The 25,446-nt window shown below is 39.8% G+C and overlaps 2 protein-coding genes across 2 annotated transcripts in view; both read right to left on the bottom strand.

Annotated features, from left to right (window-relative positions):
- LOC114668776 (ADP-ribosylation factor 4) lies at nucleotides 1-16,571 on the bottom strand. The gene is made up of 6 exons (XM_028824709.2): nucleotides 16,398-16,571; nucleotides 14,501-14,581; nucleotides 5,731-5,840; nucleotides 4,203-4,274; nucleotides 3,885-4,010; nucleotides 1-1,152 (listed from the first exon to the last, which is right to left on the bottom strand). Exons 1-6 carry the CDS (start codon nucleotides 16,462-16,464, stop codon nucleotides 1,066-1,068), a joined length of 543 nt encoding a protein of 180 aa, XP_028680542.1. The 5' UTR covers nucleotides 16,465-16,571; the 3' UTR covers nucleotides 1-1,065.
- Nucleotides 16,572-19,649: 3,078 nt separating this feature from the next.
- Nucleotides 19,650-25,446, bottom strand: part of dennd6aa (DENN/MADD domain containing 6Aa) — a 55,664-nt gene continuing 49,867 nt past the window's right edge. Inside the window, 3 exon segments of the mRNA XM_028824707.2 lie at nucleotides 19,650-21,875; nucleotides 24,942-25,016; nucleotides 25,334-25,436. Of these exon segments, the coding sequence (XP_028680540.1) occupies nucleotides 21,729-21,875; nucleotides 24,942-25,016; nucleotides 25,334-25,436 (325 nt within the window). The 3' untranslated portion in view covers nucleotides 19,650-21,728.

The raw sequence follows: 25,446 nt of genomic DNA, 5'->3' as shown, positions 1-25,446 counted from the left end.
TATATAAAATATCTTTTATTCAGTGTAATTAGAAGGGGTGTTAATGTTCCAGCTTGGCAGCAGACATTGCCCGTCATTTTTCAAATTCAGTAATCTATGCAACAAAAACGAGGACTCGGCAGCTTAGCAGAGCCAACATGAAACTTACAATATAAAACAAATTAAATGGAGCCAACAACAAAGGAAGCCTGCTGACAACTGAAGCAAACAACAAAAACGTGGGCTTATTATAAAGCACCACTTGGCCCACCTAATTCATTAAAATACACCTGCTTGCCAAGTTTTACAAATGTGCTGCAGCATAAGATTTATGATGCATGTTAAGCCAGCAGGAATGATGCCCGAGATTGCAAGGAATGACAACTGAAAATACGTGAAAAGAATTATTTAAAAAAAAAAAAACAAAGAGGCCCAGGCCTTGATTTGGAGACTTGTGAATTTGACGATTTTACTGCCTTGAAACTCAAAACTCGTTCAGAGTATCAGAAAGTTTCACATTCTGCTCAAGTCACTGCCCCCTCATCCCTAAAGGATATCCTTCAAGGCAAGCAAAAACTCTTTTTTTTTATAATCCTGACTTTACTACAATGGCCAATAACAAGTCTGGCAGCTTGGCAAGTGTGTATACAGTAGTGGCGAGCGGGTGAGCTTTCCCTTAGGGTCAAACATCGAACTTTGGTCAGAGGAGAAAACTGGTTAGGGTAGCTGTGAATGAAATGTCAAGGCTTTTCCTATGGACTGCACCACTCAGGGTTGAAGTGCCATGGATGAAAAGAGTCCAAAAAGAAAGATTGACATCTAGGCAGAAATTCAATGGGGGAAAAAAGGCTATTTTTGTTTTTAAAATGCAGGTAAATAGTGGCTATTGCAAAATAAGTAATGCACAGCTTGTGTTCACTCTGGTAGCAGAATGCTGAAAAACAAAATGTTTCAGGTGCCACCCTTTTTTAACTTTTCCAAATGCCATAACCGAGACATTTCAAACGTGATCTCTTGTAACAAGCTTAAACCAGTCCAGTTAAGCGTCCCTGCTTAAATACGAGGTAATCCTAAAGTTGAATTCACTTAGTGTTTAGACAGTTCATTTGACAGCCAATCCAGCCCTTCATACAGGCCTGTTCCCTGGGTGGCACAGGTTGCTTGAACGTACCACTGCAAAGAGACAAACACAAGAATTACTTAATGTGTCACTCTCTAAGAATTAAACATCAAGTGGAAACAAAATATCAAAATTCTATTCAACAATTATTTTATTTGACAATGTCTTCTAATATTGAAATATATACTCATTGACTGCAATGGACTGGCACCCTCTCCAGGATATGTTAGCTGGGACAGCCGTCAGCTGCCCCTGTGACCCTGCTCAAGAGTAAGCAGGTTAGAAAATGACATGATGGGACCCATTGAGAAAATGATTAGGGACACCTGCACTCCTGTTTATCCATGCAATCATCTAATCAGCCAATCATGTGGCAGCAGTGCAATGCATACAACCCTGTAGGTACAGGTCAGGAGCTTCAGTTAATGTTGACATCAAACACCAGAAGACGACAAAAAAATGTGATGGTGATTTCCACCATGACAGACAAGCTGGTTTGAGTATTAATGTAACTGCTGATCTCCTGGGATTTCCATGCACAACAATCTCTAGAATTTACTCAGAATGCCATGAAAAACAAAACAAAAAAAAACATCCAGTGGGTGACGATTCTACAGACAGAAACAACTTGTTAATTAGAGAGGTCAGAGGAGGATGGCCAGACTGGTTCAACCTGACGGTAATCTGAGTTGCAGGAGCCTTACTATTTGCTAAGCAGAAAAAGGTGTCAGAATATGCAACATGTTGGATCTGGAGGTGGGTGGGTTCCAACAACGGAAGACCACCTTGGGTTCTAGTCCTAAGGTTGAGAAAGCTTGGGCTGCAGCGGGCACAGAATCCCTAAACTGCACAAGTAAACAACTAGAAAAACAGTCTGGTCTGATGAATTTCAATTTCTGCTGAGGCACACAACATGGTATGTCAAGAATTTGGTGCCAACAGCATGAATCCATGCCCCCAACCTGTCTTGTGTCAACAGTCCAGGCTGGTGATGCTGGTTGTTTAATGATGTAGGGCAGGGATCTCAAACTCCAGTCCTGGAGGGCCGCAGTGGCCGCAGGTTTTCAGTCTAACCCTTTTGTTAATGAGTGACCTGTTGTTGCTGCTCATTAACTTCTTTTGAATTCATTTTATTTGACTTGCTCTTCAAGACTCGGGCCCAATAATTGTTTCTTTTTCCTTAATTAGCAGCCAAACAATAATGAGATACAAAGTGAGCCAAAACATGACCAGCAAACTGTGACCATCATACAATATCTGAAAATAAAAAGGATGGCGGTCTCAGGAATATTGATTTGCTCAGGTCCTCAAAACAGTTTAACGGAGCTCTTAGAAATGTAAAGAAAAAAATCAACAATTTGGAAAATGGCTGCTATTGGATAATGAGAGCTGCAACAAGCCATGGAATTAAAGAACGGGTTTAATGAAAGACAAGAATCTGCGCCCGATTAAGCAATTGGTTGGAGTTTGAGACCCTGACTGAATTGGTCTTCTGTTGGCTCACTCGCTTCACATTTCATTTCTGTTTAAGGAAAGAAATGAAGCAATTCAGAGGAACGATGAATAAATTCCGGGGAACAAATTTTAGCGTTAACAGTGAGTTTTATTAACATTTACAGCTTTCTTTCGCCCTCTGTCCCTGATACCCATCCTCAACCCCTTGTGTCGACAAAAGTCGACATCCGCCATTAAAGAGTTAAGGAAACAGAAACGATTAAGGGGTCTGAATCTTCAAGAGCAAGTCAATTAAAATGAATTCAAAAGAAGTTAATGAGCAGCAAAAACAGGTCACTAATTAAGAAAAGAGTTAGAATGAAAACCTGCAGCGATGGTGGTCCTCCAGGACTGGAGTTGGGAACCCCTGCTATAGGCTGATATCTCTCCCCCACCCCACAAATAAAATTAATTCCATTATAATGCCAACCAGTGCAGGTTTACATGTTTTCCTAATCTGTAGTGTATAAAAATTGTAAGTTTACTCCATGCGAGTTTAAGATCCCTAGTTTAGGGGATGTTTTCTTGGCACACTCTGGGCTCGTCAATACCAATCAATCATCACTTGAATGCCATGGCCGATCCAAGCATCATTGCATCCCTTCATGGCCACAATTTACCCGTATTCTAATGGCAACTTCTAGCATGATAATGTCACCCATGTCACAAAAGCTAGTGTTGTCCCACACTGGTCTCATGAACAGGACAAGGAGTTCAGCGCCCTCCAGTGGCCTTCCCAGTCACCAAATCTGAATCTAGTAGAACACCTTTGGGTGTGGAAGAGCAGGACTCTCGCAGCATGAATGTGCAGCTGACAAACCTGCAGAAGTTACATGATGCTCAATTGTGTCAACATGGTGCTGCTGGAGTATGTGAATTTCCCCTTGGGATTAATAAAGTATCTATCTATCTAACATGGACCCGAATCTTAAAGGAACTTTTCCAACATCTTGTAAAGTCGGTGCCACAAAGAATGGAGGCTGCTTTGAGAGCAAAAGCAGGTCCTACCCAGTATTAGGGTAGTGCCCCTAAGAATCTGCCCAGAGAGCGTACATTCTAACATGTCAATAAAAACCTGAAGGTGGTCAACACACCACTAATTAAAATCAAGGATACAGGTTATATTTCACCTAAAAAGGGAGGCTAGATGGGAACACACTCTCTCAGGACGTCTAAGGGTCTGCCTTCGATACATCTACTGACTTGAGATTTACAGTTCTTTTCAAATTATACAACTATAACAAAGAATGGACACATGTGCAACACCAATGGCTCGGTACAGGATACTTACAGTTCTGCTGCGCAAAGTCTGAAGGCCTAACTTGTCTGTCATTTCACTAATAGCCATAGCGTTTGGTAAGTCTTGTTTGTTTGCAAACACCAATAATACGGCATCTCTCAGCTCGTCTTCTTGAAGCTGCAAAATAAAAAATGCAACCGTTTACCTCAGGAGTGTAACAGCAGGGACGTCTGTGAAAGGACCTGTGTGCCATCTGAAATGTTCACTGCACAAACATGTCATCTATTACTGCTTGTCAAAAGGGCAGACAAGAGAAACAATAATTAATGCTTCCAGATTTATTTTTTTATAAATAAAACTAGAGGTTACCATTTTTTGCAGTTCCTCGGCGGCCTCTTGTATTCTCTCTCTGTCATTGCTGTCCACAACAAAAATAAGCCCCTGCAATACAAAATCGAAACTTTAAGCATCATTCTGTTCAAAATAGTTATAAACATCTCCACATACACATACATTACAGACGCCCAAATACATAACTGTGAGTCTGTACACAAATGTGCCCATTTCATTTAAAAAGCCACATAAGTCCAATACAGGACTATCAGGGATCAGATAAATCCCAGCAGCATGAAATTAGGTAGGAAGCTACTGTGGAAATTTAAAGGCAACAGTCAGCCTAACGCTGTGCGACTCTGGCAGGATATTAAACCCAATTCGCATTTGCCGACTGATTTTCTGAGTCAGCCCGAATTTCAGCCTTATTAGCCTCCACCTCCATGTGTGATCTCCAGCAACTCTCTTAGACCCCAATATAAAAAATAGATATATATGTAAAAGCTATTGCATGATTGCAAGTGACCTTCATTAAAGTATACAACAATTACATCACACAACAGAACATTCACTTCAACAAATTTCAAGTGGTTAGATTTTACCGATATAAAACCATCATAATGCCCACTTGCTACAGAATGGCACAGGGGGAATCACACTAAATTCAGTCCAGGGTCCCAAAGATGGCTATGGAAGGGAAGAATCAGGCCCAGAAGCAGAAAACAACTTTTAACAGGGCACAAGACCACCTCTGGGCCCCCACACAAGAAAGTTAATTTAGAATTATCAATTCATTTACTAATGAAAGTCAGAATATGCAAAGCATCCCCACCGAGAGAGGCTGGATTTGAGCACAGTGTAATTGATGGCTGGGCTGAGCTAAGGATGAAAAGAGGGGTATTGGGGGGGGGGTATTGGTTATTATTGGTTATGCAGTGTTATTTTGAACAATGCATCCCCCAAGACACTAGATGGCAGCTCCCCCGTAGTGTAGCGGTGCCCCAGATTCCCCAGGGCATCCTGGGACTTGGAGTTTGCTATCTCAGCCCTGTTGGGTGCTTCCAGGGGGTGCTACGGAAGGACCGGAGTAGTCTTGCTTCCCTTATAGCCCAGAAATACTGTTGAGTCATGAGGATGGAAATCCAGAAGTACTTCTGGGCTGACCCGGAAGTGCTGGCAAATCATGTGGGAGGAAGAACAGAAGCATTTCCGGGTCAAGAACTACATAAAGGACTGCTAAAGACCCAGCAAAGGGGGCCAGAGTCAGGTGGAGGTGGACGAAGCTTGCTGAGAGGTATGGAGGAGAGAGAATTGCGATTATTGTGTTTACTGCCTGTAATATTGTGGCTGTGGTACTTTGGGAACTATTTATAGGAGAAAAGGATTAAAAACGCTTCTTATTGCTTTTACTTTGTGTCCTGAGCGTCTGTTTGTTGGGGTTAATGGGGCAACAGCGACCCCCTAGCGTCTTACAATGGGATTAGGACTCTGGTAAAACATTCTATGATCAGTTCCTAGTACACCTCAGATTAAATACATACTGTACCTTATCATCAAAATTTACCTGTGTATTCTGAAAGTAGTGCCTCCACAAAGGCCGAATTTTGTCCTGACCGCCCACATCCCACACTGTGAAACAAATGTTTTTGTATTCCACGGTCTCCACATTAAAGCCTGGGTAGAAACGAAAGAAAAAAACGATGATTAATTGAATATTACGCCTTAATGGAATTAGCAACCGCAGAGATATGTACCAGGAAAAAAAACGGACAGCAAAAAACATAACTGAGAAAGTAGAGAGCTGACACCCTCCAGGTACATCAGTAAGTTATTCAGAAATTGAACATTACATTTTTATGTTTACAGACGGGTTAAAATGTACATCTTATACCAAAATGTAAATGGTTTACGCGATGCTAAAATGTCCATTCAACATCCATTTACCAAAATGAACGTTTTTAGTTTCTGTTATAGTTTACACTTTCAAGTCCAATCTTCCAATGGAGACTTGACAGTTCACCCTGTCAGGAATTTAGATATTCTAAGGTTTGTTGCTCGGCTTCAGACCTGCAGAGACGAGAGAGTATGGGGTCCTGCACAAAGCCATGTAGCTTCCAACAAATTCTTTACAACAGGTAATAAATGGCTGGCTGATCATAGTCACTGATAAGCCGGCAGGTAATAAATCGAGTGTATGGATAAACTACAGCAGTCTGAAAAATTAATTCCAGCTGATTAGTACAAATATGATCTGAATTACCTGACCTGGCTGCCCATTCTCTCCATGAAGGCCATTTGATTATGGTGCTGGATATTATCATTTTATATAGGACGTGTAATATAAATACCTGCATCATTCATTCATTTATTTATTGACATTTATGTAGAGCAGTGTTTCCCAAAGTCGGTGCCGGTGAACCCCTGTGGCTGCAGGTTTTTGTTCCAACCGGATTCCTAATCAGTGACAACACCTGATAGCACTGATCTCATTTAATTAGCTGGGATTTTTTTTTCTTTTATTTGACATTCAGTAAAGCACAGCAGCATGATTTTTACATTTATAAGACATTTAGAAATATTTCTGCTTTTGCTATAGATTTAAATGCTTAACTATTTCGTTGATTTCATTATACTTTGCCCTTTCTCTGTGCAGTTTTTCCCCCTTTGTTGTATCTTAATAATGACAATTTAAAACGAGCAGAGCAGACACACAGGCAAACAACACTAAATAATCAAAGGCTGCAAGTACTTTAGCAACCGACCCACTAATGAACAAATAATGGATTAATTAAACAATTAGAAGACCTAGAAAAGTAGAATGAAAATCAAGATGAAAATACTGTTAAAAAGAAAAAAAAAAACATTATTCTTATATAACTGCTTGGTACATTTTAATTTTTTTTTTTTTTTTTTTAAGCAAACTTAGTTTTATAATTTCTATATTGTTCCCTAAACACAGACCTTGGGAAATATCAGTTCACTTAATTAGCCCAGGAGTTCAATTAAAAACAGAAGCTGGTTGGAACAAAAACCTGCAGCCACAGGGGTTCAAAAGGACTGAGTTTGGGAAACACTGTGCTAGAGCCTTTTAAAAGTCTCTTTATGAAGAATGCCTTCATCTAAAATGCTCATGTGAAGTGGCAGAGTGTTAGCAGTTGCTCAAACACCCTATTGTTTTAAGGTTTGTGCTATACACCGACCAGAGCCAACATTAAAACTGTCTGCCTACCAAAATGGCTCTGACCCATCGATGCACAGACTACACAAGACCTTTGAAGGTGTTCTGTGATATCTGCACCAAGGCGTTAGCAGCAGATCCTTTAAGTCCTGTAAGTTGCTAGGTGGGGCCTCCATGGATCAGACTTGTTTTATCAGCACATCCCACACGTGCTCCATCAGACTGAGATCTGAGGAATGTGGAGGTCACGTCAACAACCTGAACTCTTTTGTCGTGTTCCTCAAACCATTCTTGAACAATTTTTGCAGGGTGGCAAGCTGCATTATTCTGCTGGAAGAGGTTTAGGTTTCTTTATTTAGTCATGTTTACACAAGAAAACATGAAAGGTTTGAGAGGTAACTGCCATCAGGGCAAACTGTGGCCATGAAGGGGTGTACATGGTCTGCAACTATCTTCAGGTGTGTGGTTTGTGTCAAAGTAACATTGACATAAATGTCAGGACCCAAGCTTTCCCAACAGAATATTTCCCATAGAATTACACTGCCTCCGCCAGCTTGCCTTCTTTCCTTAGTGCATCCTGCTGCCCTCTTTTCCCCAGGTGAACAATGCACATGCACTCAGTCGTTCACATGATCTAAAAGAAAACGTGATTTATCAGACCAGGCCTCTTTCTTCCATTGCTTCGTGGTCCTGTTCTGATGCTCACATGCCAATTTTAGGTGCTTTTGATAGGTAACAGGGGTCAGCATGGGCACTCTGCAGCAAGCAACAATGCACTGGGTGTTATGACGCTTTTCTCTCATGGCCAGCATTAAGTTTTTCAGCAATATGTGCTACAGTAGCTCTTCTGTGGGAGCGGATCAGACAGGTTAGCTTTCACTCCCGTTGGGCTCCCATGACCTCATCGTTGGTCCACTGGTTCTCCTTCCTTGGACCACTTTGGGTAGGTACTAACCACTACAGATCAGGAACACCTAACAAAATCAGACGTTTTGGAGATACTCCGACCCAGTCTTCCAGACATCCCAGTTTAGCCCTTGTCTAAGTTGTTCAGATCCTTATGCTTGCCCATTTTTCCTGCTTCCAATACATCGCTCTCAAAAACTGACTGTTCACTTGCTGCATAATATATACTACCCCATGACAGTTACTACTGAAACCAGATAAATCAATGTTATTCACGTCATCTGGCAGGGGTTTTAATGGTGTGGCTGATCAGTGCAAGTTGTATATGGTTTGTGCTAGGGATGACTTTAACACCAGTATTTACTGATTGATTTTAATTCTGTTCACAGGTAGTACAGTGACAAATCAAATACGAGTTCTTCCTGTAAAATCTCACTTGCCACTCTTAAACTGGTAGGGAGGATTAGACAGCCTTCTTTGACATTTTGTTTTGAAAAGGGTATGAAGGGCAGAACATGCACCCTAATTGCAGTAGTTAGATTAGCATTCACTTCTAATCCCAACAATTAATCCTAATCTCAGATGTACAGTATTCTCTTTGTCTGCGCACAGTGACAGGCTAAGCTACATTCAAGGCTAGTTTCTGCCATGGTCCCGATTGATGTTGTGTAAGACTCAAGCTTCTGAAAATCCTTTAATTTTCTGCTTATCGAGGGTAAGATCGCGGGGCAGCTAGAAGCCTATTCTAGCCCAGTCTATCACAGGGTAACCTTAGACACACACATATACACCCCTGCCAATTTTTTATTTTTGTTCCTTATTTTGCCTTATATTAGGAATTTGTTAGTTTTCGCATACTTCTTGGGGTCAGAGCGCAGGGTCAGCCATTGTACAGCGCCCCTGGAGCAATTACAGGTTTAAGGGTCTTGCTCAAGGGCCCAGCAGAGTAGGATCTCTTTTGGCAGTGACAGGGATTCGAACCGGCAACCTTCTGGATACCAGCACAGATGCTTAGCCTCAGAGCCACCACTCCGCCAATTTAGCAACACCAATTCAGCTAACCTGCATATCTTTGGAATATGGGAGGAAACTGGAGCACCCGGAGAGGGTATCCTTCAATAAGGGCGCACACAAAAAGGCGAGCTTCAAAAGGGCGACCTCAATTGGGCGCGGCGAATAAAGGCGAGCTTCAAAAGGGCGACCTCAATTGAGCGCGGCAAATAAAGGCGTTCGTAGATAATTTAGATAATAATAGATAGATAATAATAGTAGATAATAATAAAATATCTACGTGGCATTGCACATAATCTACAGCTTCAAGTGTAACACAACAATGAGTAAGAGCAGAAAACAACGAAATATAGAGAGCTTTAGAAATAGTTCGTTAGAAGTTCATGCATTATTTAATTGGATGTTTTAATATTCTTGCTTTCGCCTTTTTATACGTTCAATCATTGCCTTTATCTAATAAATTTTCTGTAATAATTTTGTTGCGTTTGTCTATATTCGCCGCGCCCAATTGAGGTTGCCCTTTTGAAGCTCGCCTTTATTTACGCGCGCCTTTATTTGCCGCGCCCAATTGATGTCGCCCTTTTGAAACTCGCCTTTTTGTGCGTGCCCTTATTGAATAGAACCCCCAGAGAGAACCCACATGGACATTTACAGAACATGGAAAATCCACCCAGGGAGCACCCAGGACATTCACCGGTTTCCTTATTGAGAGGAACTTGCGTGACCATTGTGCCACTATGCCACCCTGCTTCTGAAAAACCTTCTAGAGTGGAATAAGCAAATTTAAAAAAAAAAAAAAAAAGGAGTTTTTATATATTACACAAATACACATTGTATCTACTTTATTCAGCTTTATTCAAATCAAAAACTGTCTGAAAGTAGTTGATCCTAAATGACATTTGTAATATATATAAGCAAATCTCTCTAATCAGACTTCAAGCATGATGACATCCTTTAGAAAACAATGGATTAGGCAAAAATATCGGTCAATTCCCAGTATTTAGCAAATAAATGTGAACTGGTGATTAGTTGTTCTGGCAACATACCTTCAAGCTGTCTTTAAGTAAATTCATAATTTCTAGAAGAGAGACAGCACACATTAAAAATAAATAAATAAAAATGATGATATGTGGTAATGCTGATGACTGGTGGAGTGGGAAATGATGGTGTGCTAAAATAAAATAAAATTGCGCAAATCACTTCTTGCGTGTTTCCTCACTTGTTCAAGTATCTGTGCCTCTCTTGCCTGGGGCGTGATTAAACAAAAATGGTAAAGTTTGCAAAATCAGTGGCTTTGCAAGTCTTTGTGTATTCCTTGGGACCCTTTATGGTTATGCAAGTACAACTAATGAGGTACAAAGAAATTTCTAGAATTTTGTCCACTCACTATTTAGCAGCAATCGTCATAAGGCAAAACAACCCATGGAAAGAATGGCAAAAAACAAATTGGCAGCAGTTATCGTGTCGACTGTACTGCTGTCCTTGTCCAGAGAGGATCCCAGCCTTAGAAACCCATCCAGTTCACAGAAAATCATTAAAGAGCTTTACAAAGAACACAACAAACTGCCATGAGATCACTTAAACGTGGTACATCGCAGGGAAATAAATGCTGGAAAGTGTGCTATGAGTATTTAAATAAATTCCCTATGAGCGTTTAAATAAATATAGGAGTTGATATTTTTTTCATATAAAAAGAAAAAGCTTAGTTTCAAGTCCGAATTAACTGTAGACACTGATACAGTCACACGGAAAGACCTAGAATGAGCTAGAACCTCAAAGCTAAATGAGCACAGGCCTGTTTAATGACTGCACATATTACAGTCAGTCATTATCCAACCCATTATATCCTAACACAGGGTCACGGGGGTCTGCTGGAGCCAATCCCAGCCAGCACAGGGCACAAGGCAGGAACAAACCCCGGGCAGGGCGCCAGCCCACCTCAGGGCGCACACACACTAGGGACAATTTAGGATTGCCAATGCACCTAACCTGCATGTCTTTGGACTGTGGGAGGAAACTCACGCAGACACGGGGATAACATGCAAACTCCACGCAGGGAGGACCCGGGAAGCGAACCCAGGTCTCCTAACAGCGAGGCAGCAGCGCTACCCACTGTGCCACCGTGCCACCCTGCACATATTACACTTCAACAACTTCTTATTAGCTTCTCCAAATAAATGTTTGATTATGTATACTGTTGTTCAAGAAGTTTAAATGTGAAATAACAGTACAATTTAAATTACGTGAAAAGTACGTCTAGGGCTCCCCCTTTATGTTTCACTTTGCTGAGTAGTTCTCTTGAAAGCAAAGGTTTGGGAAAATGATTTATTTTCAAGAAATGTTAAATGAGAAATCTGATACTGTAGTATCAAAAAAAAAAAAGCTCTCATTAAAAAGTTCAAGTTCTCATTATCAAAAAACTACCCAACTCAACTCTAGCAAAGATACAAAAGGAGTTTATTTTTTTCCCCAAAAAAAAAGAGCCCCTGTATTTAAATGCAAAACAAGTTTACGGATTGTTTATAAAATCTCAGGATTGCTTTAAAGAGGAAACTGATTTTAAATCAGAATAAAAAAAAAAATCCTTACTTTGTAGGGGAAAAAAAACATAACTAGAAATTGTTGACAGGTGTGATAATGGTGTAAGTGGGTTCCTGCTTTTTGTCTGATGCTGCAGGGATTGGCTGTCATTGTCAAGAGTTCTGGGAGACAATTTTAAAACATACAGCAGGGCACCACCTGACAGAAAACTCGCCTTTATATGTATCTCATCAAGATCACAGTCTGGTTTCTAACTCCAGTTGTGTTTGTGTGATGTTTGCTCTTGTGTTTGTAAAGCAAGTTAAAGTATGTTTGAAAAGAAAAAGGCACACAGTTCCTCTGTGTTAACAGTAAACAACGTACTTTCAACAAACTGGGGTTAATTTATCATCAATGACTACTTGGCATATTTTCAACTAATACAACAAAATGAAGCAGTTTAAAAAAAACTCTTTTGCATAAGGCTAATTAAAACACAGCCTTAATGGAGAAAAGAGAGAAATCACCAGCACGTGCTCCATTTTAGCCTTAACACTCAATGCTGTGGATTAAAAAAATTCTGCTTTTAAAAAGAAGATGAATGTCTGCCTGCGGTGGGTTGGCACCCTGCCCGGGATTGTTTCCTGCCTTGTGCCCTGTGTTGGCTGGGATTGGCTCCAGCAGACCTCCGTAACCCTGTGTTCGGATTCAAAGGGTTGGATAATGGATGGATGGATGAATGTCTGCATTGACAACAGTAACTAATGCGCCTAGTGCTAGCGAAAGATCCTGTATCAAATTTGGCTTCAGGTAAACCAGTGGTCTTTAAATTTCACATCTCGCTTACTATGGTACCAGTCAGTGATGATGTGTCACAATGGTCAGATATGTAAGCAACAATTACACTCACTGTACTCTTGTACCAATGATGATGCCACTACTACTACTACTACTTTAAGATCCAACCTTAAACAGGTAATGTCAAAATTCACACAAACATTTGCTTAATTTGAACAGAATGTAAGTTTCACATAGCTACATAAGCAGCAGGAGATTTTTTACCCCCTAAAGCTAACCTCTAATAGAACCTCCTTGTTGTTCAGCTATATTTGAAATGTAATAATAGAATTTCAGTCAGTCTACCACTGAGGTAAAAAAAAAAAAAAAATGAACTGTTAGGACAGCGTTTCTCAACCTTTAAGTATTTGCAACACGAGTTTTCATAACAGGGGCGGCACAGTGGCGCAGTGGGTAGCGCTGCTGCCTCGCAGCTGGGAGACCTGGGGACCCGGGTTCACTTCCCGGGTCTTCCCTGCGTGGAGTTTGCATGTTCTCCCAGTGTCTGCATGGGTTTCCTCTGGGCGCTCCGGTTTCCTCCCACAGTCAAAAGACATACAGGTTAGGTGGATTGGCGATTCTAAATTGGCCCTAGTGGGTGTGTTTGTGTGTGTCCTGCGGTAGGTTGGCACCCTGCCCGGGATTGGGTCCTGCCTTGTGCCCTGTGTTGGCTGGGATTGGCTCCAGCAGACCCCCGTGACCCTGTGTTCGGATTCAGCGGGTTGGAAAATGGATGGATGGATGGATTATTATCAATCTTTAATTTAATATTGTTTTTTTTTTTTGTATCAGTAAGGTGCTGCTGGAGTATGTGAATTTCCCCTTGGGATTAGTAAAGTATCTATCTATCTATCTATTTATTTTTCTAGTATCAGAATGTAGTTTAAGTTAATGTGTTTTGGTTTCAATAGATGTATTTTTCATATTTTTGATTCTTGTTTTCACATCTTCACGCACCCCGAGGGGGGCCCGCCTCACAGACTGAGAACCGCTGTGTTAGGAGTTGCTTGCAAAAAGGAAGATGCAATGGCATACAGGGACCCCATTTCCTGAAGTACGACCATATGTTGTATAAGGAACATACAAGAGGACTTAAAGAAACATAAGATATTTAAGCCTTAAATGGAAACATTCAAGAATTTTTTTTTGGTGCAATATCTTTTACTAAAACCTTTTCAGAGACTTGGAATGTGGAATTATTTGCATACTTGTCACGTTTATTGCATGAATCTTTCTGTGAGGCAAGCTGAAGCTGCACAGTTTTGGAAACCCTAGACAAACACAGCTACTGCTACTATTGCTGCAAAACAAAATGCCAAACGTAGGTGGACTTAATTGTAATCTAGCAGCTATGAAATGAGACGATTTTGGAAGAAATGTACACCAAGCGTGCAGTTACAAAAATCTGTATGTAATGTCACATAAATTAAAGCTTTCCCATTGCCACAAGACTTTACTCTGAATTGTACGAGTCACTCCATCTTAAGTTCCATCCATTAAATAGCTCAATCAGAAAAATATCTTGTGAATTTGTGCATCATTAAATATTAAAACGGCTGAAATTGGATTTTGCCAAGATGAGGCTCTCTTCAACATCAGTCCATTTGTAGCCTTAAATCGAAGAAGAGTTGATAACATATTTCATTAATCCCAACAGCGCAGTGGCTGCCATCGTACAGCACCACTGGAGCAATTTTCAAGTTAAAGGCCTTGCTCAAGGGCTGAACAGAGTAGGATCCCTTCTGGCAGTAATGGGATACGAACCAGCAACCTTTAATGTGCCCAAAGAAGAGTACAGTTTGTGAGATCATCTGCTAAAATGTAAGAGCTCTTAAACTAGTACCTACCCCACTACAAAATAAAATAAGAATGAATGTCATACCAATTGTAGGAATTGTTGTAACGATTTCCCCAAGCTTCAGCTTGTACAGGATGGTTGTCTTTCCCGCAGCATCCAAGCCCACTAAAAAAAAAAAAAGAAAAAAAAGAAAAAACACAATGTGAAACCAACTAATAAAATAGAAAAAAAAAAGTGAGCATAGTCATAAACATGACAGATGGCCACACATGAACGATTTATTTTAGGAGAACATTTAGACAAGTAATGTAATATAGAACAAACAACACATCTTAACTATTTCCTCTGTAAACTATCCAGATTGGCTATCCAAGGCGATAACTTTCTCATTTACGTCAAACATACCTACTAAGATTTTTTTTTTGTGTTCATACATAAACCTAATGTTCCAAACATGTTCTTTGCTTTGGCAAATATCAAACATAGCAAGAGGTACTGTAATTTTCCTTCAAGGGCTTACAATAAGTAAAATGATGAAAAAGGAAGACAATGGCGTCTCTGTTTCTGCTCAACTGTCATCTAAAGCATGAGGGATAATGCAAGTCAATGAACTTTAACTACAGTACAAAGTAATACATAACAGTAGATCCCGACTCAAACCTGCACAGCCAGCTTTAAAATTCAACTTCATATCACGTCCATAGAGCTGCCAAAAATGATCAATACATTTAAACTAGTGATGTGTGTGTGTTTGACTGTATGTTCACCCAGTGATGGCCTTATGACCTATGCTTGCTTTGACAAGCTCTGAACTTTCTCACAACCCTGGTCTGGATAAGCAAGTTTGAAAAGGGACTGAAGGTATTTAGGATTATCATTAAATGTTCAGTCAAAGGAATGAATGACTCTGGTGGGAGCAAACAAGAGAATGGATGTTGCCCTTCAGGTTTTTTTTTATTTTTCCTTTATTTAAATGTGTACTAAAAGTTTTAATCTACTTCTACTTGGCAAATGAGAAAGACTATGGACAAGAAAGTGATTAAAACAGGATCAAGGATAAAAAGAAAATGTACATTTGTTTGTGAATGGACACGGAGGCACTATAAGACCACGTAGGAGGAGATTCGATAAAGGTGTGGGTGATGATGCTGGCACTGGAAGTGTCAAGTGGGAGCGATTTTTACTTACCGATGCACTTGGATCACATTTAAAAGGCCGTGAAAACACATTTACTGGGTGATGGTGCCAAAGGGTCAGTATCGAAAGCCCCTTACTACTGAACTGATCATCTTTATGCATTCGGTCGTAGGCACGGATGAACGTGGTGGAAGCGGACAAGTGGATGAATGTTGTCCTTAGGGGTTTTAATATGTTTACTAAAACTTTAGTTTTCTTCTGTTTTGCAAATGAGAGAGACTATAAACATGAAATTAATCAAAGCAGGATTAAAAACTAATTGAGAAGGCACGGTGTATCTGTTTGGTGATGTATGTGGAGCCACTAGATGACCAAGTGTTAGGTGACTCCCTAGAAAGGTGAGGGCGATGATGCTGGCAGTGGAAGTGTCAACTGGCAGCGAATTTGTTACTCGGCGATGCGCGCTTAACTCACATTTAATATGTCCTGGAATCAAAAGTACTGAGTGAAGATGCCAACAAAAAGGGCGCCACAGGGTCAGTAACCAAGTCTTTCACTACTGAAGTGACCGAGATTGAACGTGAGAGAACAGGAGAGGCAATACATGGCTCGACCGTTTTAATTAGAATAATACGTTACATAAGAAAAAAGGTAAGTTAATGGAAACAATTTAGAAAACATAACACACGAGGATTGAAATTAAATTCCTAATTCTTAGTCTCGCTTTACGCCACCGACTGGGTTCAGTCGCCGCCAACTCTGTTAACTTACGGAGGCCGTCAAACCCCACCTAGGCGTTTTGCCGACAAGAAGCGCCGCTATTCAGAAAGCAAACTTCACTCACCCATCAGGATTCTCATCTGTTTCTTGCCGAACAGACGGCTAAAAACGCTGGAGATGGTCAATCCCATTTTCAAAAACCGGTGTCGAGAGAAGCTCCACTAGCTGTCTTTGCCAGCTGCCGTGTCGCGTGTCAATGGACCTCCGTCTCACTCTGCCACGTCACGCCCCACGCCAACCGCAGCTCCAACGCGGCCGAAATGACGCAACAAACGGCCCGCCCACAGGAAGAGGTGTGAGCGCGGGCAAAATCCTGCATGGGGAGGAAACAGAAATGCGCTTGCGCACCAGAGTTGGCCACTTAAGGCAGAAACGGGGAGCGCAGCGTTGTTAGCTTCGAAGAACACGTTGAACAATGGGTCGTACACGAAAGGATGGCTAAGGGGTCCCCAGCCTCTCAGTGTCAGTCGATACCCAGCAAATGGGCCTCCTTGCTTTTCCCGTTAAGAAACCGAGGAAAAAATAACAGCAAAAAGCAACTGCTTAATATCCCATACGGAAAAAAGTATGGTCTATGATAGTAATGCTAATTATTTCAAAAAATTTAAAATATGTACACTTTATGGCCAAAAATATTTGGATATCCCTCCAAATTATTGATTTTAGGTAGTTCATTGTTAACAAGAGCATAAAATAAAGCACATGGCCATGCAATCTCTGTTGAAAAGCATAGTATTGAAGAGCTTAATGACTTTAAAGGTGGCACTGTCACGTGTCGTGATGTGAAATTTCTGCTCCGGTTAACTGTAAGTGCTATTATTGTAAAAAGGAAGCGTCAAGAATCAACAACAGCTCAGTCACAAAGTGGTAGATCATGCAAACTCATAAACTGGGACCGCCAAGTACTGAAGCCCATAAAAATGGCCTATCTTCTGTCGCAGCACACACAATAGTTTCAAGCTGCCCCTGGAAGCAACATCAGCACTGTGGGTTGTGAGCTTCTGTGGCCGAGCAGCTGCACACAAGTCTTAGATCAGTATGCGCAATGACAAGCATTGGCTGGAGTGGTGTAAAGCATGCTGCCATTGGGCTCTGGAGCAATGGAAACATGTTCTCTAGAGGGATGAATCACATTTTACTATCTGGGTTTGGTGGATGCTAGGAGAACACTACCATCTGGACTGCATGGTGCCCACTGTAAATTTCAGTTAAAAAAAATGAACCGATTTGCCACGTCTCTGGGATGTTCAATAAATAATCGAGCCAAACAAGTTAAAATTCCAAAGGAGAATTATGTTCCTTATCTTCCTCTCTCTGTCGTTGTCAGGACTATAGGATTCTGAAACAACACAGCCCACTATACAGATCCAAACTGCGACTGCCCACAGCTCCCAGGGAGCTTTGCCCTTCAACGTATGCCAGTGCATCAGGTTTCTCCTGTACACAACCTGCTGGCCACATCCCAATCCACCATGCGGATCTGAATTGCACTACTAATGGCTGCTGCAGCTTTCAGGGAAACTGCCCTTCATCAGATGTCGCCACAACTTGCTTCTCCCAACTGGTGCCTGCTGAATACCTTCACCACTTGACTTTTAATCATGTCATTACACCGTCACACATTTCCAAGTGCAGAGCTTGTACTGGCACAAGCTAAAAGGAGTCACACTAACAATAATTAAACTAACAGTATATTAACAGAAAAAAAAAATCTGAAGTCGCATCAGGTGTCTGGTGACTCTTCCTATGAAGTCAGTAGACAGATTGGGAGAGCATGGGGGATCATGAAGTCGCTGGAAAGGGATGGGTGGCACACCCGATATCTATGCAAAAGGACGAAGGTCCAAGTCTTTAGATTCCTGGTGCTTCCTGTCTTGCTATATGGTTGCGAGACATGGATGCTATCCAGGGAGGGTAGGGTAGGATAGATAGATAGATAGCATAGTTGGCAGGATTAGATAGATAGATAGATAGATAGATAGATAGATAGATAGATAGATAGATAGATAGATAGATAGATAGATAGAGATAGTGTAGTTGGCAGGATTGGATAGATAGAGATAGTGTAGTTGGCAGGATTGGATAGATGGATAAGATAAGATAGCTTTATTAATCCCAAGGGGAAATTCACATACTCCAGCAGCAGACTCCTTTTGGTACTGTGTCTCTTCAAAGAATCTTTGGGGACTGCTGGTTTGACTTTGTGTTGCTCATGGAGTCCCAAATGAGACACATTACCTGCATTGTGAGGGAGTGTCAGTTACAGCACTACAGTCATGTGGCACCATTCCCCAAGGGTGATCCAGCTCAGAGGTTCCTAATTGTTTTGGGTCCCAGCAGTTGGACCAGGCCAAGGGGACACCCACACAACACTTGGCTGCAACAGGGAGATGGTCATTTCCAGAGCATGGGACTAAACCGCATGTCTGCCTGGAGGGTTGCTAACCAGGATCTTGAGCAGTTTCGCCATGTTGTGGATGTGGCAATATGCTGTACCAGTGCATGTTCCACAACCTGACCAGAACTCCCATTACCACAATTTCTCCTTTTTGTTTTGCCATTAATTATATAAAAAAATCATATGCAAATCATTATTTCAAAAGAATATTTTAGTTAACAAACCTTTCAAAAATGACACATTTTTCTTTCTTCTTGTGACAAGTTTATTGTTTGTTACAAAAATACAGATTTGTATACAAGTTACAGCAGAAAACCAAGCCTGATGAGATAACTCTTACAAAAAAGGATTTGTTATGATTTCAGTACAAAAGAAAGAGAATGTGACTCAGCACCACTGCTACATGAACATTTTCAATGACTTTGTGTAATTTTGTTACTTTAGTAAAAATATATATTACATGGAGATTTTAAATATTAAAATATATACTTCAGTTTATAAAGTATGTATCAGTTTAATAAGAAAATGATGCTGTAAGAGAATAAGATTTTATATAAAATATAAACACTTTAAAATACACAAAAAATATTTAAAATATTACAAAAGCAGAATTTGTTGTACTGCCCTACTAATTTCTCTCTGGAATATCTTGATACTTTCTGATCAGCAAAGCCATAATGAACTTAAAGGACAGTTCCCAACGTGCAAGTCTGTCTTTGCCACATTTTTCGTTCTCCATGTATTTGGAGTCGGGTTGAGGAACACACACTCCGGCTTCCATGATTTTGTTTTTTTTTGCAGATTTAAGAGAAGTCAAGACAACATTATAATATTGAAATCTTTGGAAATGACTGATATAACAGGTAACCTCCCTCATCTTTCTCAACAGACCTCGAAATCCGTTATTATTTTAACATAAACAAATTAGGCATCTTTTCTAAATGTAATGATTCACTAGTGTATGTAAAAAGAAATCTCATTTGAAGGAACTACAGGTACAGTACAATACTCACTTCAACCAAAAACGTGCATCAAACATGTAAATCCCATCAGTTTTCTTTTACACTTTATCCTGAAAACATTGACCAAAGTACAAACAAGGGAAATAAGAGAACACACAGCAAGTGTGGGAAAAAAATAAATAAAAATCAAACGACAATCGCATTCCAAATTATAAAATTATGCTTGGTAAAGGAATGCTAAAACATAGGCAGACGGTCACAGAACCAAAAAAAATTAATTTATGAAGTTATAATCTATCTGTTTGACAAAACAAGCCAAGAATATGTGCTATGAAAAGAGGTGTAAATTTTAGGACAATGGCTGGTCTTCATATTCTGCAAAATAAATAAATGATACAAAGTCTCAAAATGACTTAAAACAAAAAGCCTTGTTTAAAAAATAATGCTGTTTCTTTAACTGTTCCTATTATAGTATATATTCAAAATACGAGTGTTTTTTGTATTTGTCAGATGCTGAAAATCAAATTCAGTTTGTCTGATAGGTAATGAAAATGGGGGCAGGCAGGCAGGCAAGCAAGGTGTAGGGGGGGTTTAGTAGCAGCAACATTCACAATATTAGAAAACACTTTTAGTTTTCTGTAGAATGTGTCAGGGTTTACAGGGATACACACGTATATAAAACTAATAATCTTGTCATTTTCATATTAGAGATCACGCAATAATGCAGCTATGCACAACAATTTCTGAACATATCGATTTCTTTTAAACATTTTAAGTGTAATCCATTGGATGTTCGTGATATTCTTACTTGCTTTCTTACTAGATTTCGTTATAATTTCTGTATTTTAAGTTTGATAGTCAAGATGTACGACATTGGGGGGAGCAAATCCAGCACACCGACAATCAGAATTTCATTTGATTGAATGGGAGGTTACCAGGGTGTTGATGGGGCAGTGGCCGGGTTCAGATATTAAATTAATCAACCAAACAAAATTGAATCTTATCCTGGAGTTTACTGTAACTACCAGAGTTGAGTGTACATAACTCTATGGCTCTAATTAAAAATTAGTCCCTTGATTTTTGTTTTTTTTTTAATTAAAGCTTGGAAAAATGTACTAAAGTTAGTGCAGCCATACTGAAATACCAGGAAAAAAAATACAAACTATTCATATCAAATACTGTTTGGAAAATATGTTTTGCGCGTCATTCAAGAAATCCCAGTTTCTTTAAAATAATGTAAAACTATGGTAGTGTAAAATGCCAGCTCACAAAACACCTCAATGAAGAGATTTTAAGTATAGTAAAAAATATTCATTTTTCTCTCTTTTGAATCGAAACCAACTTTAAAACTTTGTATCTATTTGTGAGTAGAAATAAAGACAAGAAAACATAATTGTGCTTTTGGATACAACATTAAGTGTGCTGGAAACATTAGAAAACAAGAAAAAAAATAAAAACATTGATTACTAAGAAACATTAAATAAATGAAAGAGAAAGCTGTCAGACTTCTGAGTGGAAATGAATAATGAAGCCTGAAAGTGAGCTATAATGGAGCTGGACTTCTAAGCAGCAGCATCAGCGGTATCGTGCATTACGTGCGGATTATATTCAAGTGAGTTTCCATTTACTATGCGACGTGCTGTTCTCAAATTCGTTACTCCTCCCAGCCGAGTATGTTAAATATGTCAACAGATATAGTTATGAATAACTCAAAGAAGTGCCTTCATCTATGTTCTGTTAAACTGCCTCACAGAATATTATTTTAGAATATGAACTATACATGCACTTGCCAGTTAATCGCAGGCACAGTATGTACTTTAATAAGTGCAATGGCAATTATTTGCATGTTCAAATCAGCTAATCAAGTGCACTTATTTTAAAACCACAGTCACAAAGTTTATCACTACCCATTACTCCTCATGTCTGTCATTTGCTCTCTTGCCTAATGCTTATTTAACCAGTTCAGTCACTTCCCATTCCTTTTTGCTCCTCAATTAGTAGAAATGGCATGGCATCCTGTTCTTCCCTGTAGCAGCTATGATGTAGCCTCCTGGGGGCTACCAGGTTTTAGTAGGATACCTTGCAAGTCCTCTGGCAAGGTTCCAATAACAGTCTCTATGTGAGTGCGTAGCCTAGACAGGGTATCAGCCTTCACAGGGAGCCTCTCTCTCTCTGCTTGCATCTGCAAAGAGAAAAGCCATTTAAAATGACCAACAAATAACCGGCAAACAGCAGAATTTACTGTAGTTTGACATGAGAGATCAAAAGCATTACTAAAAGAGATTTATAAACAAAAATGTTGCAAGTTATAATCTATATAAATAAAATTGCATTACGTTCGGATGTCTGTTTGTTGGTTCAATTATCATGCAAAAACAGCTGAACTGAAAAAATGTTGGAAGTTATATAATCTATATACAGTGGAACCTTGGGTCACGAACGTCTCGGACCACGTACAAATCGGGTTACGACCAAAAATTTTGCCAAACTTTTGCATCTGTTCACGACCACACAATCTGGTGATGAACAAGCCAGTTTCCCTTCCGGTTCGTATGCGCCGATGATTTCCGCACGTGTTCAGTCTCTCCCTGTGCATTCCCTGTGCAGCGAGCGCGAGAGAGAGAGAGCGAGCGAGCGAGAGAGAGCCCGAGTGAGTGAGCGAGCGAGCGAGCGAGAGCCCGAGCGAGCGAAAGAGAGAGAGAGCCCGAGCGAGCGAAAGAGAGAGCCCGAGCGAGCGAAAGAGAGAGAGAGCCCGAGCGAGCGAAAGAGAGAGAGCCCAAGTGAGCGAGCGAGCGAAAGAGAGAGAGAGCCCAAGTGAGCGAGCGAGCGAAAGAAAGAGAGAGCCCGAGCGAGCCAGCGAAAGAGCCCAAGCAAAAAAAGTAAACATTACAGAAGAAGTAAACATTTAGTTTACTATTACACTGTGCATTCTATGGTATAATTAACTATTTTTGTGCTTAAAAATCTTTAAAAAAATATATATTTACATACAGCTCATACGGTCCGGAACGGATTAATTGTATTTACATACAATCCTATGGGGAAAATTACTTCAGGTCACGACCAAATCAGGTTGCGACCAGAGTTTTGGAACGAGGGTTCCACTGTAAATAAAATTGTATGTGGTTCAGATGTCTGTTTGTTGGTTCAATTATCACGCAAAAACAGCTGAACTGAAAAAATGTTGGAAGTTATAATCTATATACAGTGGAACCTCGGGTCACGAACGTCTCGGACCACGTACAAATTGGGTTACGAGCAAAAATTTCGCCAAACTTTTGCATCTGTTCACGACCACACACTCGGGTGACGAACAAGCCAGTTTCCCTTCCGGTTCATATGAACCGATGATTTCCGCACATGTTCAGTCTCTCCCTGTGCATTCCCTGTGCAGCGAGAGAGAGAGAGAGAGCACAAGCGAGCGAGCGAGAGAGAGTACGAGCGAGCGAGAGCGAGCCCGAGAGAGAGCAAGTGAGAGAGAAAGCGAGCCCGAGAGAGACAGTGAGCGAAAGAGCCCAAGCAAGTAAACATTTAGTTTACTATACACTGTGCATTCTATGGTATAATTAACTATTTTTGTGCTTAAAAATCTTTAAAAAATATATATATATATTTACATTCTACTCATACGGACCAGAACGGATTAATTGTATTTTCATACAATCCTATTGGGGAAATTACTTTGGGTCACAACCAAATCAGGTTGCTACCAGAGTTTTGGAACAAATTACGGTCGTGACCCGAGGTTCCACTGTAAATAAAATTGTATGCTGTTCAGATGTCTGTTTGTTGGTTGGTTCAATTATTACGCAAAAAGAGCTGAAGTGATTTTCACAAAATTCTGCAGATGCCTTTCCACTGACCCAATTTAAATAATATGAGCTATATTGGGGAGAGGGGGTTATAATAAGGCAACTCAAAAATCAGCACCAATGCAGGGACAACAATTCCCATCAGGCAGCAGGAGTGTGTTTCAGCTAATGGAGAATATCATTATTAGCACACACAAATAAGTACATACAGCATTTTCGTCTCAACTAATATGGATAACTTTTTATTGTCTCTCTGGATTACAGCTTTTATCAGAGTACATCTTTTCGTCTCATTATGGGTTGTATTTAGCCACGTTGAATTTCCAAAAGAAAGTTTTTACTCTTTTGTTTATACCAGCAATGGCAGATACTTTGCCTAGTAATTTTACATAGCAAAGCACTGTGTGAACTATGATCCCTTTAACAGGAGCTGAAGCATAGCTTTTGACTGTCTGTCTCACATGCAAATGCCTTCTAAATTCCTGCCAACAAAACTATTCCAATTATGTTTCAAGTGACCAAAGATGAATGATGCACAAAACAATCGAGAGAGCGCTCCCCTAGACTTTCTCTGGATGGATATCTGAGGAGTAAACCGCAAGACAATGATTATATTTTTATATTATGTACATTAAAGAACCATCAACAACAAATCAAATCAAATGAACAATATATTGAACAATTATTATAAAAGTGAAGTTGAATAAATCGGACTCTGCAGCTGCATGAATAAGCAATTTGTCACGATCATTTTATTTTGGCAAACAATTCAGGCAAATTACCACTTTCAGTAAGCGTCAAAAGTTGGAAGAGACTTTAGTAATGTGTGTAATGTAATACTTGTACACAAAATTTCATTTACGTAAAGCAAAAACATTCTCAAATATGTGCTGTATATATTACCATTTGAACGTCAAACGGAAAATTGCGGTTACCTTGAAAACCAGTGGTTTTTTGATAAAATGAGAAGAGACAAAAAATGCTTAGAATGTGGTGCATAACCATAATATGATGTAAAATTTTCAAATTTGTAATATTTTTGGGGAAACGTTTCACATAAAGTACCACTTCCATTAGCGGAAATAACTCAAAAGTTGATAGAAATCTACATTTTGTACCTAATACTTGTATACAAAATTTGGTTGACCTAAGCGAAAGCGTACACACACACAGACAGACACAGAGACATAATTCCAAAATTATTATTTTCAGACTCGGGGAGGTTTAAAACGTCGAGATTCGTCAAAATCTCGAAATTGAAATTCTGGACGATTACAATACTTTCCCTATAATTCGTATATGAGAAAGTAAAAAAGAAAAAAAAAATCTAGCAAATTCAGCACATCAAGTTAAAGATGGAATACATTCTAAAGTCAATTTAATCAGCATAGAAGATAACATATTTCATCAATGGAACAAACCGAAAAGTCGCATACCAGTTTGTCTTTCAACTTCAGTACAAGGTCCACAGTCTCCACCTCAGTGTGATTTTGAATCCGTAGTTGCAAATCCTGCAAAATGACACTATTTAACATTTAAGCTTGGAACAGAACTGCTATACATAACATGTGGCACTGGAAAAACTCCAGCTTTATTAACCGATAATATTGGTATGAGTATTATTCTAACACAAAGTTTATCAACAAACAGAATGCATCTCGAGTTTTTCTAAATTGTACTGCACCCTGTCAAAGTTAAAATTGCTTACAATTTAAATGTTTATTTTTCAGTCCAAAGGTAATTACTAACTGGCATGAAAATAAACTTTGTTACATTCATAAACTTGAACTGGTGTAGAATGTATCCAAATTCAGAATACAAAATTTACCTCATCACAAAGGGCTTCTAAGTGCAAGGCTTCCAATTTCTGAGTCATTTCCTTTCTTCGTCTTCGAAACCAGCCATCAAAATTTGGAGACTTAAGAAAGTGCCTTTCAGAGA

The sequence above is a fragment of the Erpetoichthys calabaricus genome, chromosome 18 (assembly GCF_900747795.2).
Source record: "Erpetoichthys calabaricus chromosome 18, fErpCal1.3, whole genome shotgun sequence".
NCBI lineage: Eukaryota > Metazoa > Chordata > Cladistia > Polypteriformes > Polypteridae > Erpetoichthys > Erpetoichthys calabaricus.
Note: the sequence above shows the minus strand (reverse complement) of the source record. Positions and strands in the feature narration are given on the sequence as shown.